Source organism: Narcine bancroftii, chromosome 1 (genome assembly GCF_036971445.1).
Source record: "Narcine bancroftii isolate sNarBan1 chromosome 1, sNarBan1.hap1, whole genome shotgun sequence".
Taxonomy (NCBI): Eukaryota; Metazoa; Chordata; class Chondrichthyes; order Torpediniformes; family Narcinidae; genus Narcine; species Narcine bancroftii.
The window spans coordinates 477,242,433-477,262,829 of NC_091469.1; the positions used below are offsets into that span (position 1 = coordinate 477,242,433).

General features: G+C 39.9%; 1 protein-coding gene across 19 annotated transcripts in view; it reads left to right on the forward strand.

The window, feature by feature from the left end:
- kmt2ca (lysine (K)-specific methyltransferase 2Ca) overlaps positions 1 to 20,397 on the forward strand; it is a 495,715-nt gene that overhangs the window by 262,387 nt on the left and 212,931 nt on the right. For 18 of the 19 annotated variants that reach the window (XM_069914823.1, XM_069914812.1, XM_069914813.1 and 15 more), the window contains 2 exons: positions 16,369 to 16,485; positions 19,126 to 19,838. In XM_069914823.1, coding sequence (XP_069770924.1) covers positions 16,369 to 16,485; positions 19,126 to 19,838 — 830 coding nt within the window. The remainder of the gene's footprint in view (positions 1 to 16,368; positions 16,486 to 19,125; positions 19,839 to 20,397) is intronic. The other variant, XM_069914821.1, reaches the window with a different exon arrangement.

Below are 20,397 nucleotides of genomic sequence, written 5' to 3' on the forward strand. Positions count from 1 at the left end.
CCAATCTTGTGTGGTGGATTCTGGTATAGTTTCATTCCATCCAAATTTTCTTCTACACAATTCTTGTAGAATTTTCTTGGCAATTAATACTACTGATGCTAATATTCTCAAAGGATTGTATAATGAACTTACAATTAAAAGAATACCTCTTCTTGTTAAAGGCCATTCTTTCAAAACAATCTTGAATTTGAAAAACATCAGATTGAACAGACCATTGCACCCCTAGAATTCTTTCAACAGGTAGAACGTTGCAATCCAAGTCAAGATGTTTTATCTCCTTCGCTCTTTCTGCCTTAGGAATAACAGCCAACATCTCGATTGTTGCTAATCCATTTCTACAATCCATTATTACAATTCTCCTTTAACTCGATAAAGATCTATTGTTTTTTTCTGAAACCACTGAAGTAAGACAATCATCAACTTAGAAAATATTTCTGATGATGCTTATAGCTTGAGAACTAAGTTGCTCTTCATTATCTTCAGCACATTTCCTGAGAGCAAAATTTGCACAACTCGGTGACGAAGTTGCTCCAAATAGATGAATTGTCTCTCTGCACTGAATCATGTCTACTGTAATTCCCATTAGGACATCACAACAATCATAAAAAAAAAGATCTTCTTGTGGTACTTTTACTTGATGGAACATCATTTCAATATCTGCAGCAATTATAATAGGCTCTTTACAAAATCATATCAGAACACCTATTAAACTATTAGTTAAGTTTGGACCTTGTAGAAGTTGAGAATTCAATGAAGCTCCTTGAAATGATGCTCTACAATCAAATACTACGCATAGTTTCTTCTTTTATGGATGTATAACTCCATGATGAATTAAATACCGTTTTTTTTTACCACCTTTATGTTCCAAGATATCTTCTGATACCTTTTCTACATTTCCCTTGGCTATCATGTCAAACATGATATTTGTTTATGTTATGAGCCCAGAGGACCCCAAAACCCAGTAGCAATAGATATTCACCAAGCAACTTTTGTTGCTTGAACAAAAGTTGCTTTTAATTATCTTTGAACATAAAAACGACCTTCTAATTCTAAGCGCATATGTATGTAATATGTGTGTAAGTTCAGAAAAGTTATTTGATTCACAGTCCAATCTCACTTCTCATTCCTCCAAGTTTGCTGTTTGCAGGTAATTCTTATACTGTGCACAGAATTTAACATTTGTAAAGTTCACTAGGCTTTGATGCTTGAAAGGTAAGTGGTTACCACTCAGGAAGGTTCTTGTCAGTTTTAGAGAGAGAGATTTGTTGTACGCTGGACACCCATAACTCCCCATTGTGGTTTTCCAGATGATGACCTCTTTCTTTCAGGTCACCACAGATTTCCTTTTTGTTTCACCTTTTTCGAGTGAAACATTAGGCACCTAGTCCTCTCCTCTTGCATATACCACAATGGTTTTGTCCAGGCTGAACTAAGTACTTACTCTCTGTCTTCCAAATGGGGTTTTCCACAAGCTTGCCAGCTTGTCCTGTTCCAGTCCCAGCTGCTGCTGCTGACTGTAAAACTGCAGAACTGATCTCTCTCTCTCTCTCTCTTCCTTTCCCTCTCTCTCTGCTTCCAAAAATCACACAACCCTCTTAGAACAGCTAGTTCCTCTCCAGACAGTCTGCAGCTCTGACAATTTCTTTCATCTGTTTTTATAAAGAAGACCCATTAGTGAAGTCTCTTGGGCCCTCTCTAAACCTTTTGCAAAGTCTCTAGGCACCGGCATGTCTAGCATAAGCAGACTTCCAGTATTTTAAATAAGATCTGTTTTAAAAAAAACCTGCCCCAATTTAACTCCCAAAAACATATTTATAATCTGTCACATATATTGCAAATGGAAGGAAGAATTTCTCTTGAATTTTCTCTTTAAATTCAGCATACACTGTTCTACAATTATTTTATTATCTGGCATACAAATTTCTCTTCAAAGGTAATATTGTATAGTAATTACCATCAACATGTTGAACAGAATTTGAAACTAAATCCAGAAACTGCTTATCCTCCTTGAAGGTTCTTGAATATCTGTGAGACATTCAGGAAAATCAATTTTAAACTGTTTTTCCCACAGATCATTAAATTTTACAGCTGAAATTCGGTTGACATTCACATTCAATGTCTCCTGATCATTATTAATTTTTCCTCCTAATGGTCCATTGATTGTCCATCCAAATAATGTTCTCACACCATAAAATCTGTCATTTTGACTCTTATTACTTATAGAGGTTTGAGAGCTTTTGGTACATCCAATCCAATTAACATTTCAATCTTGGCATCAATCTTAGGTAAGCAAACATCTTTTAGATGAGCCCACTGTTTGATATCATCCTTATATGGAATATTCTCCTTATTCACAGGCAGTGTCTTCTGAGTATATACACTTGGAAGATCGCAAAATTCATTGCTATTCAATCCAGCAATCTCTAAACCTGAAACTATATTAGTTTCAATGTTCCTTTCATCTTTCATCAATATGATCTGCGATTTTTTTTTTTTTTTGTTGATTTTTTTTCCCCCCCATGAAGATTAAATTTATTCATTAATTCAATAGTTCAAAATGATGCAGGTCTTCCTAAATCTAGAAATGCATAGGTCTTCAGTATGAAGCTCCCCTTTTTAGCTTCAACCTGCACAAGAACTTTTTAGATGGCTTTGCCACTGGCCCCAATAAGACTGTGTGTCTGAACCGAAACGGAAGCATCCTTTCTGACCGTCTCTTTACTCTTGGATTCAGATTGTTTGACATCCTTCTCAACTTTACTTCATTGAGTATGCAGTAACTTGGGATGCTTTAAACTGCATATATCACAGCTGAGTCGCTTATTACAAGTTTTGCTGATGTGTTCTTAACACAAGTAACTGAAATGTATTCCATTCTTCTTTAAAAAAGTTAATCTCTCCTCATACAACTTTTTCTCCAACATTTTTATAAAGCATGCTTATCTTTGCATTACAAACAGCTTTCCTGAACAGTCTGATTTTCTTTTTCCTTTGTTTCCTTGTTCTTTCCTGTTCTTGTATCTGACACAGCAGTAACAAAGGTACTTTCCTTTGTGGTATATTGAGACAAGACTAGATTTCTTTACATCTTTAGGAACTGTTGAAGTATCCTTAATAATTCCAAATGCTGGTACAGTGTTAACATGCACATGCCATTCCAAAAATTGTACAACATCCTCAAGTGATGCCCCTTCCAGGAAGCATCTTAAGCTCTGCAACTTTGGTTCTCCATAAATCGTTAATCTTATCAGGCAATTTGTTTATAATAATCAACCAATTACTAAGCAAATTCAGCTCTTGCAAGTGTACACTACTTTCCATTGCATCACAGCATCCTCTCAGAAAGAGTGCATCTGCTTGTAAAGCCTTTATGTCCTCTGGTTTTATTGCTGACTAAGAAAGAATCTTGTCTATGTGGGCCCTTGTGATTTTATGTTCGTTGCCATAATGATGCTGCAATAATTATTTTGCCTTTTTAAAACCTTGTTCTGGATTCATATTTTAGCAACTTTTGATTAACTCCATTGGCTGTCCTCCAGTATACTGTTCCAAGTAATAAAGACGATCTTTAGCATTTTTAGTAATTACTTTCAATGTGATGTTCAAAAGATTTCATGAACATCAGATATTGTAATGGATCTCCATTTAAAAACTGGAATTTCTTTCTAGGTAAACTGCATAAACCTTGTTGCTGTGCTAACATAGCAGAGATTTCATTTTGTTTTGCTATAAATTATATATGGTCTTATCCACCATGGCTTGTGACCGGTTGTCCTGAGGTGAAGGTAGAAAATGGATCTTGAACTGGTGCCATAGGTATAGGACCTTGACTTGTAAGTGATGGCATTGGTGGGAATCCTTGGGTTCTAAATGATGGGATGGCTGGGAATCCTTGGGTTGTAAGTGATGGCATGGGTGGGAATCCTTGGGTTGTAAGTGATGGCATGGGTGGGAATCCTTGGGTTGTAAGTGATGGCATGGGTGGGAATCCTTGGGTTGTAAGTGATGGCATGGGTGGGAATCCTTGGGTTGTAAGTGATGGCATGGGTGGGAATCCTTGGATTGTAAGTGATGGGATGGGTGGGAATCCTTGGGTTGTTAGTGATGGGATGGGTGGGAATCCTTGGGTTGTTAGTGATGGGATGGGTGGGAATCCTTGGGTTGTTAGTGATGGGATGGGTGGGAATCCTTGGGTTGTAAGTGATGGGATGGGTGGGAATCCTTGGGTTGTAAGTGATGGCATGGGTGGGAATCCTTGGGTTGTAAGTGATGGGATGGGTGGGAATCCTTGGGTTGTAAGTGATGGCATGGGTGGGAATCCTTGGGTTGTAAGTGATGGCATGGGTGGGAATCCTTGGGTTGTAAGTGATGGCATGGGTGGGAATCCTTGTAGCTGGTTCTCCAGCAAAACCGGTTCTTGAGTCTGATCAGCTCACATGGTCATTGTCATTTCAGAACGGGCAGCAACACCCAGGGCTCCTTGCTTGAGTATATATTTTTTTCTTGTGCCTGTGCTACCCATGACTCTGCCGGAATGTTAGGTGATAGCCCTTTGGAGATGTCACCTTGAATGTCAAATTTTGCAGAAGCCTGAGCTAATGCTTTCACTTTGGCCATATCCACAGCACATTGTTCCTCCAGCTCTCGTCTTTTCTCTATTCAATCATCTATTTTGTTCCTCATTAGCCATTTGTAACCTTTTAAGTTACTCTTCTTGCACCAATTGCTGTTTCTTGATTTGAACCTCCTTATTCTCTAAAGCAGGGATTCCCAACCTTCTTGTTCCTCTGTACCCCTTGGGCATTTTTATAGGTTCCTGTGTACCCCTAAAAATTAAAGATTAAAAAAAACACGACATTGTGCAATCTGACTGCAGATTACAACACCATGTATTGTACAGTAGTGGTTATTCTCTCAGACCCAATGTACACCCTGAAAAGTGCAAATGAACCACCTGGGGTACATGGACCCCAGGTTGGAAGCCCCTGCTCTAAAGCATATCTTTTCTCCAACCATTTGTTGTTCACGGACATATCCAAGTCTGCTTGCACCTTAGCATGCATAGCTGATATGCTTGAAGTACGTGAAGCTGTACTTGCTCTAGATGCCTTAGAAGACTTTGAAGATCTTCCTGCGCTTATAACCTTGGAAGTACGATCATCAGGATTCACAGCTGAACTTTCAGATACCACCTCTCTTTTCTGCATTTCGCTTGGCACCAATGGGACTTTGCAACATACATTCATCTGTTCCAGTTCCACTAACCTTTAAGCCAGTGAATGAGGCCTCCAGTGATTTGACAGAGTTCTTCTTGCTTGCTAGTTGAAACCATTTCTTGGCTCTGGCTCCAAACTTCTGCCAAGCTTTGTCCTTCCACCTTGCTGGCTCAACTCATGATCAAACAGTTCTTTGAGAGTATCTGTTTGCTAAGGTCTTTAGCCCGACGAGACTTCGTATTCATCTTGTGTTCTTCACACTGCAATATGGCTCCTGTCCTGGCTTCTCCTGGTTCCTGCTGGAACTGCAAACAAATTTTGTAACTTACTTGATCCCTTCAAGAGAGTTGCTGTTAGCTGAATTGTCTCTGTGGTTCTGCACACAAGCTCTCTTATCTATATGTTTAACATTTTCTGGGCTTTCTGACAATTCTGCTACCAGAGCTGTGGCTTATCTTTTTCAAGGACGCAGGTTTTTGGCCAGTCCTTCAGCTCAATTTCAAACTCTGCAATTCATGTTCACACAACTTCTGGAATATTCAATTGTTACAGCTGGCTGTCCCTTGGCTTTAAATTAAGTTGCTAATTCTTTTAGACAAATTTTATGATCCTTTCTTCTGAACAAAGTTCACAATTAAATTTTTCTTTGAATCAAAATATAGTCAACACTTTACTTACTCTAATATATCCTAATTTCAAAGTATCATATTCCAAAGCATGAGCTGCAATATCCCAAATTTAGATCTCTCTAATCCAATGGCTGTTAATTTACTTAATTTTAATTTGTTGATAAAACAGATAAACATTTTGCATAGCTTCGCCAGAAGACTTTAATAAAGGTGAATAACAAAGCATTTACTGTATAATGATACAAAGATATATAGAGATACAAATGGTATATAGAGATACAAAAACTCTGAGATACAAAAATTAAAAGAAAACTTTCCGATGCTCACACTTCCTTCACATCTTGTAGTCTGGGTGGATATTATGACATTGCATCAAAGTCACTACAGTAACACTAGACAATAGTTCTCTTAAAGAGACAGGCACAAATTAACTAAGAATCAAAAACACAAGGTTTTAACCTTACACTCGGCTCTTGGATGGTATTCATTGGAGTGTAGAAGAATGAGAGGGGATCTCATAGAAACATTTTGAATACTGAAAGGATTGGACAGAGTAGATGTGAATAAGATGTTTCCCTTGGTGGGTGAATCTAGGACAAGAGGGCACAGTCTTAGAATTAGAAGGTTCCCTATTTAAAACATATATGAGGAGAAATTTCTTTAGCCAGAGGGTCGTGGATTTGTGGAATTTGTTGCCACATACATCTGTGGAAGCTCGATCATTAGGGGAGTTTAAGGAGGAGATTGATGTATTTAATTAGGGTATCAAGGGATATGGGGAAAAGACTGGAATTTGGATCTAGATGTGAGAACAGTTTAGCTCAGCGTGGATTTGTAGAGCAGACTTGATGGGTCAAATAGCCTACTTCTGCTCCTTGATCTTGTGAATCAAATCTGCCTTGGGACAGAGGAGCTTCATTAAAATGTACATTTATGCATAATTAGGCAAATTGGTATCTTTGGTTTCGATCTAACAGCAGGTTAGTTTGTACCATCGGTTTAGTTCACTTTCATTGCTACTAAAGTAAATGTGATGTGTAATCAAGATATGAGTTGCATTAACAAAGCATCCTACAAATATTTAAAATGGTCTGCAATGGATTAGCAAATGCATTGATGGGAAAACTTGTTTTTGCCATCTCTACTTCTTAAAACTGCCCGTGGATGGATGAAAAGTAGGCATGGTTGTTCTTGCATTCTTCTGACTCTAAGGAATATTTGACCTAAGTCTGCTCAAAGTGGCAAAGGAAAATTTGGAATGGCACCTAGTGAATAATTTCTTCACGTGTTGTAGGTGCAGTCAACATGGAAATGGTAATGAACTTGCCATGCATACTATTTCTAGTATAGTGACCATTACCATAAGAATCCTTGAATGAAATATTAGCAAAGCATTTTAATGTCATGTGTGCTAAATAATCTGTCATTGAAATTTCAAGTCAACTGTTAGTCCTTTCATTACAAATTTTTTCAACTCACAAAAATATTAATGTGGCATTGAATCATGATTCAATTGTGTGGATAATAGTTGCGGAATACTATATTATAAATTGAGGACAGCATGGTTGGCACAATGCTATTGTAGTGCCAGTGACCCGGGTTCGAATCCTGCGCTCTCTGTAAGGAGTTTTGTATGTTCTCTCCGTGATTTGCACAGGTTTTCTCTGGGTACTCTGGTTTCCTCCCACCTTTCAAAAGGTGCAGGGGTTGTAAGTTTATTGGTGTATGTTGTAGGGCACATGGGCCATAAGGGCTTGTTACCATGAGGTTTGTCTAAAATTTAAATAGTTTACTCCATTTGCTGTCGTAAACAGAGTGAATCTTAATCATTATGAGGCTGTGAATTCTGTGTGTGGGAAGGCATTGCAGTGTTTTTTTTCCTCCACCACAGGTGTAATTGACACCAGTAAATTACAACGTTACCTTGTATTTACTTCACATTGGTACTAAAAAGTAAATACAAGTAATATAGGCTTAAAAAAGGCTCAGCAGAATTTATTGTGACTATATTGTGTCCCTGTATTTGATGACAGTAAGACCATGTTGAGTGAACAATGCCTTAGTGCATTGGGCCTGAGACCTGAGTAATTGAAGCTACATGAGTGGAAACACTGACGTGCAAGGAAGCAGTTGGATGAGATGGAAACTTGACTGCTTCCTGCAAGGATAGAAATGGCAGCAAGAGTGCAGAAAGCTATTCAGGATCCATGGGGAATGCTTTGTGTTAGTTGTGGGTGATTTAATAACACAGAAATTCTAACATTAACTTGTTTTAAGAATCCCATGTTATGTTACCTCTTCAGTTTGCAGGCACAGAACATCTGAAACTGGGCCAGAAGAACACTGGAATGAAATATTTGTCCTTGGCCATTTTGTTAACCAACTGCAAGAATGAAAGGATAAAAATTAAAAAGGTGCTAATGCTTGAAATCTGAATTAAAAGCAGAAAATGATGGATAGTGTCAGTAGTTTGGCAGTAACTGCAGAATGAATTTATTAAGTTGAAATTCAGATGAAGCATGCTTTATGAGAGTGTTGACCTATTGGGTGAATTGTAAAGAAATGGAAAATAGTGAGCAAATTAGAGGTAGGAAATGAAAACTGCAGAAAGTAGAACACAGTGTATACTGGAAATAGTGACTGTGGAGAGACCAGAACTGGTCAATGCTGACAGAAACGGGAAAATCTGGTTAACTGAAATTGTTGAATTTAGTATCAAGTCTTGAGGACTGCAACCTGCTGAAGCAGGACATGTTGGGCTTTGTTGGAGCAATGTGGGAGGCTAAAGACAGAGCAGGAGTGATTTTTGAGTTCTCTCCAAGGGATTGAAAACAACATACGTCTTCACTTTTTAAGAAAGCAGGGAGACAGAAATCACTGATACAAAGTCATTTAGACCAATATCTGACCAGGGAAAATTGTTGAATCTATCATTGCCAGCAGAAGGACATTTACAACAAAAATCGAAAGAGATCAAGATTAATTAGCTATGGTCTTTCTGAGAATAGGATAGTCCTTCTGAAGTGGAAAAGGACCATGCGGTGTAGGAGCAGAATTAGGCCATTTGCCCTCCTCAAATCTGCTCCATTTTTCAAATCATGGCTGAATGTATTTTTCTTCTCAACCTCTTCATCTTCCTATAACCTTTGACACCCTTACTAATCCAGAACCTATCAACCTCCACTTTAAATATACCCATTGATGGCGTCCACAACCATCTGTGGCAACGAGCTCCCCAGATTCACCATCTTCTGGCTTAAGAAATTTCTTTTAACTCAAAATATGCAGTTGCCGAGGAATAAAAGGTGCTTGCACCTTCAGGACTGAAGTGTAAAAGGATAGAAGTAATGCTGCAGCCCTGTAAAGCCCTTATTTAACAACTCGTGAGGAATTTGAAGGAAGTACCAGAATGTTGCCTCAATGCCAAGGGTAGAAATGTGATGAGTTTACACAAATTAGGACTGTTTCTGCAATTTAAAAAGTTTGTTTTCATGGCCCATCATGGGGAACCAGATGAACTCATGATACAGGTATATAAAATTGCAGTGTGGCCACATTTGGATTATCATGTGCAGTTCTGGTCACCACACCATTGAAAGAGATGTGGAGCCTTGGAGAGATGACAGAAAAAAATTCATTAGAATGTTATCTGGATTGGAGTGAATGAGAATTGATTGTCATATATGAAAGCAAAAACACACAAATTTTGGATGAACTCAGCCAGTCTTGAAGCGTCCATAAGAGTTAAAGATATTTTACTCAAAGGGCCCTGAGCCCTTTGAGGAATAAGCAAAGAACAGGAAGGAGCCAGAATAGAGACCAGATACTGACAGGGGGAGGAGTCCAGACTAACAAAATATGTTAATTGGATATAATAAGAGAAAAGGTGAGAATTTATTGGCTCTGTGAAAGGATACAAAGGGAAAAGAGGAGAGATCTGGGAAAAAAGGTGACTGGGAAAAAGAATGGGGTACCCGGGGTTAACAGAAACCGGAGATGTCTATGATAATGTCATCTGGTTGGGGGAGTGCCCAGACAGAAGATAAGGTATTGTTCCTCCAATTTGCGGGTGATCTCAGTCTGGCAGTGCACAAGACCATGGGCAGACCTGTTGGCAGGTGAATGGGATGGGGAATTGAAATGGGTAGCCACTGGGAAATCCACATTATTGCGGCGGACAGCTGAGCTGATGAACAAAGTGATCTCCCAATCTCTCCAATTTCGAGGAGACCACAAAGGTAGCACTGGATGCAGTAGATGACCTCTGCAGATTCACAACTGAAATGTTGCTTCACTTGCAAGGACTGTTTGGGGCCCTGAATGGTGCTGAGGGAGGAGGTGTGGGCACAAGTGGAGCATTACAGGTCACAGGGGCAGGTCCCAAAGGGATGATTACTGGGGAAGGAGGAGTGGACAAGGGAGTTATGGAGGGAGTAGTCCCTGCGGAAGCTGGAGGAGAGGGGATTAAGTGTCTAGTGGTGGAATCACGTAATAGGTGGCCGAAATGGTGGAGGAGGATACGTTTGACATGATGATTGGTGGGGAGGTAGCTGGGGACAAAAGGAATCCTGTCCTTGTTGCGCATGGGGGTGTAGGGGCCAGGGTATATGTGTTGGAAATGAAGGATATCGGGTGAGGGCCAAGTTGATGGTAGAAGAGTTGTTTAAAGAACAACTTTGTACGTAAACACAATGTGCAGATACACTCAAGTTCTTATTTGCCGCAGCAGCCCTGGAAAGCATGATAGAGTATTAGACAATAAGTATAAGATAAATTTTTTTGCGGTTCTGGAATAGTATTATTGGGAGTACTATGGGGAGGTTTAAGAGCCTGATAGCTGTAAAAAAAAATGTTCTTGAGGCTTGAAATGTCAGACATCAGGCTTCTGTACCTTCTGCTTAAAGGCAATGCTGAAAAGAGTACATGATCAGGTTAACAGGATCCTTTTGATATTAGCTCTCTCCTTGAGGATGACTGGGAGTTCTGTGCCTCTAATGGACTTGGGTAGATAAGCCACTTCATCCAGCCTTCTGCAGATCTGAGTATTTGAATTGCCAAAGCAGCTGATGATGCAACCAGTCAGTATGCTTTCCTGTGGAAGGTCAGTAGAGTTTTTGACAATATGATGAATGTCTTCAGGTTGCTTAAAAAAACAGAAAATTTGAAAAATGGCAGTGCTATAAAGGCAGCAGTGCCACTGAGATAGGAGACACAGCGCTTCCCCCACAAGGTCCAATAGCCCATCCCAACAGCCGTCGGCTCTACACAGGCTTTAAATGGCTTGTTAAAGGAGCTGACTGTGACCGCAGGGTCTGGGCCCAAGATGGCGGCACCTATGTTTGGCAGTGGCCACGAGGGGTTGCAGATTCCACGGAAGCAGAGGATTGGCACAGAGCACTCTTTCCATCCCCACCCCCCACATTTGAGAAGGAGAAGAAGAGGTGACAACCCACAGGACAGTGACCATGGCGGCAGACCAGCAAGGGGCTCTGAGGCACAAGGACACAGAGTCTGTAGACTTCTGGAGGCTGGCTGAAGGAGTAACCAGGTATCAAAACTGAGATGTGAGAAGGTGCTGAGGACTTCCGAATCGAGTCAGAGGTTTTGATCTGGAGCTTGGGTTGCCGATGATTTGGACTGAAGTGTGTGGCCACTGGAGGTGAATCCATGGACACGGCAAATTTGAAGGGCTTTCTTTTGATTATCTTTCTCTGACTGTAAGGGGCACTGTACAATTTCTGCTGACGATAAATGAAAATTCGTGTAATATTGCATTTTCTGTTTTATTATATAACAATAAAAAAATCTTGATATACCTTCCTCATAGTTGCCTTGATCTGCTAGCCCCAGCAGAGGTCATCTGTTATGTGGATGCCAAATAACTTGAAGCTACCCTCTGCTGCTGTCCCACTAATGAAGATGGGTGCATAGTCCTGCGGAAAGCAAGATAGAGTTACAGACAATAAGTATAAATTAAATGACACCACAAAAGAAACGTAATAATGTAAAAGGATAGATATATATTCACACTTGTAGTTGGTGCAAAAAATTGCAATCAAGTTTACGGCGGTCTTGATGAAAGAAAAACACCAGGCCGAGAACAGCTTCTTCCCGCGGGCAATGACAATGCTGAATGACGGTTGAACTGCTAAAACACATCTCAAACAACTTTCCAAGACACTACTATTTATTTATAATATTTTAATACATGCATGTACTGTGTTTATGTATCATTTGTCTCTGCGTATGTGTACACTGTTTCGTCGGGTTGTACTGTAAAAATCGGATGAAAAATGAACTTGAGATTCCCCTTTCAACAAAGAGTTGTGATCCTTGATCACAATCAAGGGTTCACACTCAAAAAGTTAACTGACTAACATGAATGTTGTTTGACCCACTGAGTCCTTCCAATTTCTCTTTCTTCACTCAAGGCTCCAGCAGTTTTTGTGTTTTTCTATTGGACAAACTTGGGACAGTATGAACACCAGTACAGACCAGCTAGTGGTTGGATATAAAACCAGTCCCGCAAAATGGGAACACAGAGCATTTGTGCTTGTTGGTAGTCCCTGAAAACTGGGAATTGGAGTTTAAAGGGTTAAATGTTGACTTGGTGAGCTGAGAGGCAAATTTCTGTGCTCTGAAGCTCTGCGATGATTTTCAAATCAAGTATGACCTAATATAAATTGACAGAATTTGAAAAAAAGATGATCAATGCTTAGTTTGTACATGATTTCATTGGAAAAGTATACCACTGTCTGCTCCATTCACTGTTTCCCAATTCAATTTTGACAGTTGCACTGTATGTAGCAGAACTAGTCAGTTCTAGTTTCTATTGATGCACCTGACATGACCATCTTGTTATTTCTTTATACAAAAAAACATATTTGATAAGCAATTGCTCAGAACAAGTTCTCGCCGCCTTGAATGGCCTGATTTTAGCTTCTTGCAATTTGTCTTCAGCGGACCATCTGTAACTTTCCCTATCTCAGCAGAAATAACAAAACTTAGTTTCTCTATTGTGTTTGTTAGCTCTAAGAACATACAACTTGTAAATCCTCTCCCTTTTGGTGTACTTGGATTTTCATCCATCATGTTTCTCCCTTTCAAGATGGATCTTGTTAGTATTAGAGTAGGTGAATTACACTGAAATTGTATCTTGGATAGGTGCAGACAGTTGTAAATATACAAAGGCTTTATAAATGTTTGAAGGAACCTCAAGCACTGACTCTCCTTCAAGTCAATTTAAAGGTAGCTCTGTGCTTTGGATTTTCCTGATCATTAAAGATGTTCTTGAAAACAATTACCCTAATTAAGCCATTTTGACTTGCTCTATGATTGTGTTCCACCCCTCACTCACCCACCTCTTTGTCAGTTCTCTCAAGCGGTCCTGGACCTAGAGTGTTATCTATCTCTCTTCCCACAGAAGATGCCCAACCTGCTGAATGTTTCTAGCAGTTTCTAATTTTTTTTTAGATTTTCAGCATCTGCTGTTTTTTGATTTTCATTTTAATGAATTGAAACTTAAAGTTCTTCATTCAATAGAATTCAGTTCTTATTTGTTTTCCATTTTATGTATATTTTTTATATCACAGACTCCTTGCATTAATCCTGTCAAAAAAAAGCTTAATGTTACTAGTATTCACAGAACCATTTTTGAAAAATGGTCTCCAAATGTGTTTTGTTGGAGAACAAAACAAAACCTATAACTGACAAAGTAAAACTCTTGGTTATTGCCATGATCTGTTATGTAGATGGTCATAACAAGGGGATTTAAGAGCCCTGAATCTACCAGTTTGGCTTTTCCTCCTGTATTTGCAGTTTCTTATGTCTCTATTTGACAGATTAAGCTTGTGAACTTTTTCAAATTTGTCATCAGTTTTTTTTTTCTTGAGAATCGTGCTTGATAACTATTTTAGACAATTTAAAAAAAAATTTAATTAAATTTACATTCAGTGTTAGGTGATTTTCCTTTCTGTTGTGTTATGGACCATGGACAGTTTTATTTCTGACCAGGAACAGTGACTGTGCAGTGGGAGAAAAAAACATGCACTGTGTGGAGTGCCGAAGCAGCGAGCTAAGAAAATGAACAGCTGTGTGGAGTGCGAGAGCTGCGTGCTGAAGCCAGTGGGCTCACTGCTGTCCAGCCCACTCCTCCAATCAGGAGTGCCAAAGACGCGTTCTGCGGCAGCTCAATCGATCCAGTACGCTGAGAAACGAACTGTCAGTGTGTTCACCCGGCAGCTCCAGCTCAAAGGCAGGAGGCTGAGCTGCTCTGTTCACGAGAGCCAGTACTGCTGTTCTGAAAGCAGATTTTGCATTCTGATTCCCAGAGTGTGAGTCCGACCTGTGCTTCTCCAGTCTCCTATCGAGAAGAGGACTTTGTATGACAAAAGCCACTTGGTATAACCCAAGGCAGAGTTTTGGCAGAGAAGACTTCTCATGACAGAGGATCACCTGGTGCAGCCTCATAGAGGGCTTCAGAGGTGTAGACTTCATGCTAGTGACTAGGAGGTCACTGTGAGAAACTTCCTTCTTCTGACCACAAGAAACTAAGAAAAGTCTCCAGTATTCACCTACCAAGGTCTTAAGTCTGCTTAGTGACCACTGTCATCTCTCTCCACATTCAATTCAAAGTCCTGTGCACAACTGAACTAAGACATGGAGACCAGATTCTGTGGACTTTTTTTAACTGACTTACTTGATGATTCTGACTTGGGGTTTTGTTTTTGGGAGCTTATTTTGGGGCATTTGGGCGTAGACTGTAATGCTCTGAGTATTTTTTCACATACGCACCAAAAATATTCAATGTTAATATTTTTTTTTCTTTGGCTTGGCTTCGCGGACGAAGATTTATGGAGGGGGCAAAAAAGTCCACGTCAGCTGCAGGCTCGTTTGTGGCTGACAAGTCCGATGCGGGACAGGCAGACACGATTGCAGCGGTTGCAAGGGAAAATTGGTTGGTTGGGGTTGGGTGTTGGGTTTTTCCTCCTTTGCCTTTTGTCAGTGAGGTGGGCTCTGCGGTCTTCTTCAAAGGAGGTTGCTGCCCGCCAAACTGTGAGGCGCCAAGATGCATGTTTTGAGGCGTTATCAGCCCACTGGCGGTGGTCAATGTGGCAGGCACCAAGAGATTTCTTTAGGCAGTCCTTGTACCTTTTCTTTGGTGCACCTCTGTCACGGTGGCCAGTGGAGAGCTCGCCATATAACACGATCTTGGGAAGGCGATGGTCCTCCATTCTGGAGACGTGACCCATCCAGCGCAGCTGGATCTTCAGCAGCGTGGACTCGATGCTGTCGACCTCTGCCATCTCGAGTACTTCGACGTTAGGGGTGTAAGCGCTCCAATGGATGTTGAGGATGGAGCGGAGACAACGCTGGTGGAAGCGTTCTAGGAGCCGTAGGTGGTGCCGGTAGATGACCCATGATTCGGAGCCGAACAGGAGTGTGGGTATGACAACGGCTCTGTATACGCTTATCTTTGTGAGGTTTTTCAGTTGGTTGTTTTTCCAGACTCTTTTGTGTAGTCTTCCAAAGGCGCTATTTGCCTTGGCGAGTCTGTTGTCTATCTCATTGTCGATCCTTGCATCTGATGAAATGGTGCAGCCGAGATAGGTAAACTGGTTGACCGTTTTGAGTTTTGTGTGCCCGATGGAGATGTGGGGGGGCTGGTAGTCATGGTGGGGAGCTGGCTGATGGAGGACCTCAGTTTTCTTCAGGCTGACTTCCAGGCCAAACATTTTGGCAGTTTCCGCAAAGCAGGACGTCAAGCGCTGAAGAGCTGGCTCTGAATGGGCAACTAAAGCGGCATCGTCTGCAAAGAGTAGTTCACGGACAAGTTTCTCTTGTGTCTTGGTGTGAGCTTGCAGGCGCCTCAGATTGAAGAGACTGCCATCCGTGCGGTACCGGATGTAAACAGCGTCTTCATTGTTGGGGTCTTTCATGGCTTGGTTCAGCATCATGCTGAAGAAGATTGAAAAGAGGGTTGGTGCGAGAACACAGCCTTGCTTCACGCCATTGTTAATGGAGAAGGGTTCAGAGAGCTCATTGCTGTATCTGACCCGACCTTGTTGGTGTTCGTGCAGTTGGATAATCATGTTGAGGAACTTTGGGGGACATCCGATGCGCTCTAGTATTTATGTATTTAATCAATGTTAATATATAGTTGCCATAAAGGCGTATGTTTGAGTGTTGAGTTTATTGAGATAATTATATCATTGACAATTGTTAATAAATTTTGAGTTAAACTTAACCCATCTGTTTATGCGTTTTTAAATTGCTACTGTTGAGGCGTAACAGTTGGTAAAACGCAAACAGTGATAAATCAACAATTAATTATAGAGTTCGCGTGTTGCATACTTTGTAATTTAATGAAGTTACTGATAATAGTCGTTTAATTTTAAATCAGGTATGTTTTTATTAAATCTCGCAACAAATCTACATCATTAATACTAAAATTCAACTGAGATTTGGTTTTGAAAGTAATATTTAGGCTTGTACAACTGATACCTGCATTTTAAAACATATAGGTGTTCCCAGAATTAATGGTACTGTTGAGGAACAATTATCGCAAGGAGAGGCAATTCACCAGTCAGACAACAGTATTAACCTTACTGAAGATGGGCATATCGCAATTAAGAAAAATGGTAGGAAGTCTTATTTTGATTTTGCAGCTGAAGTTTAATTGATATTTTCCAAATAAAGTATATTTTTGCTTATATGCAGTGACCAGAAAATATTAAAGCACTTTACAAGGTATTTTTTCTTGAGTTCAAGATCAAATGTATGGTCAGAGTAAATGCAATCCTGAGAATTTATTTTCTGCGGGTCAAAGCAAATTTTTACTTAACAGTAGTGCAAAATGTACCCGAGAAAAAGCTGTAGCTGCAAAAGAGAGAAATATAAACAAACCGCAAATACAGAAAAAATGCAAGTTGAGTAATAAATAAGGTGCAAAGTAAGGGTCCTTAGATGAGTCTGGTTGAGTCTGTTGTTGGAGTCTGATGGCGGAGGGGTAGCAATTGTTCCTGAACCGTGTGGTGCAAGTCTTGTGGCGCCTATACCACTTTTCTGATGGCAGCAGCAAGAATAGAGCATGTCCTGGATGCGTGTGGATCCTTGATGATTGTTGCTCTTCTCCGACGGCAGTGTTCCATTTAGATTTTCTTAATCGTGGGAAGAGTTTTCCTTGTGATGTACAGGGCTGTTGGGCTCTTTCGACTACTTTTTGCGGGGCTTTCCACTCAGAGGTATTGGTATTCCCATACCAGGCTGAGATGCAGCTAGTCAGCATACCTTCCACTTCTCATCTCATTATTATATCATGATACTGTCATATAGCCATAAAGTTTATTGTATGTGCTGCAATACATTTTAATCTGTACGTCAATTAAAAGCGTATAAACCTAAATATTCATCCATCTGGCATGGATCATACTATTGAAGCATCCAGTTATTTCCATAAGATTTTTTAAAAAGTTGAACTGAAAGTTTATTGCAAAGATCGATGACAATTTATATGAAATTACAAGTCAACAAGAAAATAGGAGTAGATCATCTGGCCCCACAAGCCTGCCCTGCCATTCAACAATGGTCATAGCTATCTGCTCCAGTCTCAATTTCCCTTCTGGCCCAGTTAACCACTGCCCTGATTCCCCAATCTATCAAATATTTATCTCCCTCCACTTTATCTAGTCTCCACAACCCTTGGGATAGAGTATTCCCAGAAATTCACCAACCTCTGCCAGAAGTAATTGCAAAGTTGATATGAATTCACATCCTACTCTTACCCCACCCCCTCACCTCACCAAACTATTTCCTTTGTTCGAGTCTGTCCCACTATTGAAAACAACTCAGTGCCTACCCTGTAATTCCCTATTAGGATCTTGTGATTCGGTGCATTTTTTCTAAACTTCAAAGAATACAGATTCAACTTCTTTAGCCCTTTGTGATAAAGGCACAATTTTAAAATCATGAATTAGCCAAATGATACTCGAGGTATGGTGTCACCAGCACTCTGTAGTAATGTAGCCCTATTTTGCTGTTTGTAAATTCCAGTCTTGCAATAAAGGTCAATATACTTTTATGCAGTATACTTGATTGGTGGTCTTCCAATAGCAATTGATGTTTGTTTCATTAAACATTCCAGAGAATAGCTCATGGATCACGGAGGGCTGTTTCTCAGCCAATCAAGTAAATATTTGACAAGGACCATTGCATCCTTTTCCAGATTTTGATAAGCATAAGAGTCCACAAGTTGGTGGATAATCTTCTCATCCATTCTATAGCCACGTTGAGGGCAGCTGGCAGGTGGAATGAGACTCTGTTTTACAGGAAGGATTGAACAATGGAGAGCATCTTTACTTGCCAGCCAAGCAATAGCTTGATCTTTGTTTGAGGTATTCTGTTAAATGATGTGTTGTCTCATGAAACTGTCCCACACAATCCAACATCCTTCTGGAATGATTCCAGGACATTCCGTGTTGACCATTTGCCTAATGGACTTGTGGTCAACGATGTTTTTCTGTGGAAATGTTTTTATGAAGGAAGTGGTGTGGAAAGAGCTAACTAATACAAAGTGATGAGAGGCATTGATCGTGTGTATGATCAGAGGCTTTTTCACAGAACTGAAATGGCTAGCACAAGGGTTATTGTTTTGTTGATTGAGAGTAAGTACGGGGGGGGGATGAAAGAGACAAATGACAGAGAGTAGTGGGTGCATGGAATGTGCTGCCAGCAATGGTGGTGGAGGCAGGTACAATAGCATCTTTTAAGAGACTATTAGATAGACACATGGAACTGAGAACCTATGCAGTTGGGAAATCCTAGGTAATTGTTTGAGTGAGTTATTAGGCTGGCACAGCACTGGGCTGAAGGGCCTGTACTGCGCTGCAGAATTCTATAAATGGAATATTGCTCGACAGTGCAGCCAGGCACATCCTTAACAATGCTCGGAACAGATAGAATGTTATGTGCTGGAGCTCTAAACTCAGCTTGATCTCGTCTTTCGCCAATAAATAATGAAAAGTAAAATCAGATTAAACTTTGATCAGCATCCTGCTTGTTTTCTTGTTCTTCCCTCTCCACTTCAGGACCACAGTGATGTGCCAAAACATATTTTTGATAACAAATTCATTATTATGAAAAAATATTGAATTGATAATATTGTCTTGAGTTTAAAAATGTGAAATTATATTTAAAAAAATTTGCGTCACTATTTAATTTAGCCTTGCTTTTTCAAATATGTCACATTTTATCAGCTTAACTTAATATGTTTATGTTTGTAGATTTGGCAACAACCCAAGCAACTGAACATATTGAGTCTGATTCATCCAAGGAGGCACTGGTTTCTGAAAAAGTACTTCAACAGCTTGAGTGTCCATCAGTAGTAACGGTGGCCCAAAACACAGAAGCGAATGAAGATAAATCTGAAACTCTATTGCAGCCTCATCGAGATGAGGAGGTGCCATGTTTAAAAGGGATTGTTGAAGAAGCAACCCCAGTGAAAGAACATCAGATTTGTGAGAACAAGGCTGAACCAATGGAGGCTTCTAACACAGGAATGTCAAATCGTGGGCTTGTGCAGGAGTCTACACTGATGAAGGAGCTTCCAGAAATTGCATTGGTGGATAATACAGAACAGATAAGTGAAGAAAATAATTCCCAAGTGTCTCTCAGCAACAGTGCTTTTGAAGCTGAAGAAACTCCCAGTGAGTGTACATTAGAGTTGAATTCGCCAATTGAAACTAAAATTATCAAAGCATTTGGAGAAATAGGCAATAATTATGCCAATATCAGCAAATCCTCAGTTTCTCCTTCTTCTGTGGCGGTTTCATTTGTGGTGACTCCAGTGACTAATGTGTCTCGCACTTCAGCTCCAGGCACATTTGGTTCAGGAATTCCTGTACCTACTTTTGTACCTCTGGTTCCAAAAATAGGAATGGGAAAACCAGCTATTACCAAAAGGAAGTTCTCTCCAGGAAGACCCAGAATGAGACAGGTAAGATTATTTAAAGTTCAGTGAGTGTATTTATAAATTCAAAAGTTGACTGTATTTCACTAAACTATAGCTGTTTGCCTGATTTACTGGTCAGAGATTATATTGCTAATCAAGATAAAACTCCTGTAAAAGTGACAGATCCCAAGGATGCCATTTTGTTTTAAAACTGCAGACACTAACAAAAGAACAGATTCCGTTTGTATCATCCCAAGGCAAAATTGTGTGGAAAGCATTTTTAAATAAAATAATACCATTAACGTGCCGGGAAAGATATTTGACTTCCTGTTTGGGTTTCCAAGATAGTGCGCAGTAAACAATTACAATTAATGCTATTCATTCAAGCAGGTTTCAAAGAATGAATCTGGATACCAGATAAATTATTTACCTCATACATTGCTTGTGAAACTTGTCTCCATCATTATTGTATACTGGACTTCTAGTAAAGTATTCTGAAAATCTAGGCAATTGAATATTTGTTCTTAACATGAAAATTATTAGGTAACGGAAATATTTGCATTTGATTCAGAGATAGATAGCTTTTGATGAAGGTAGCATGCTT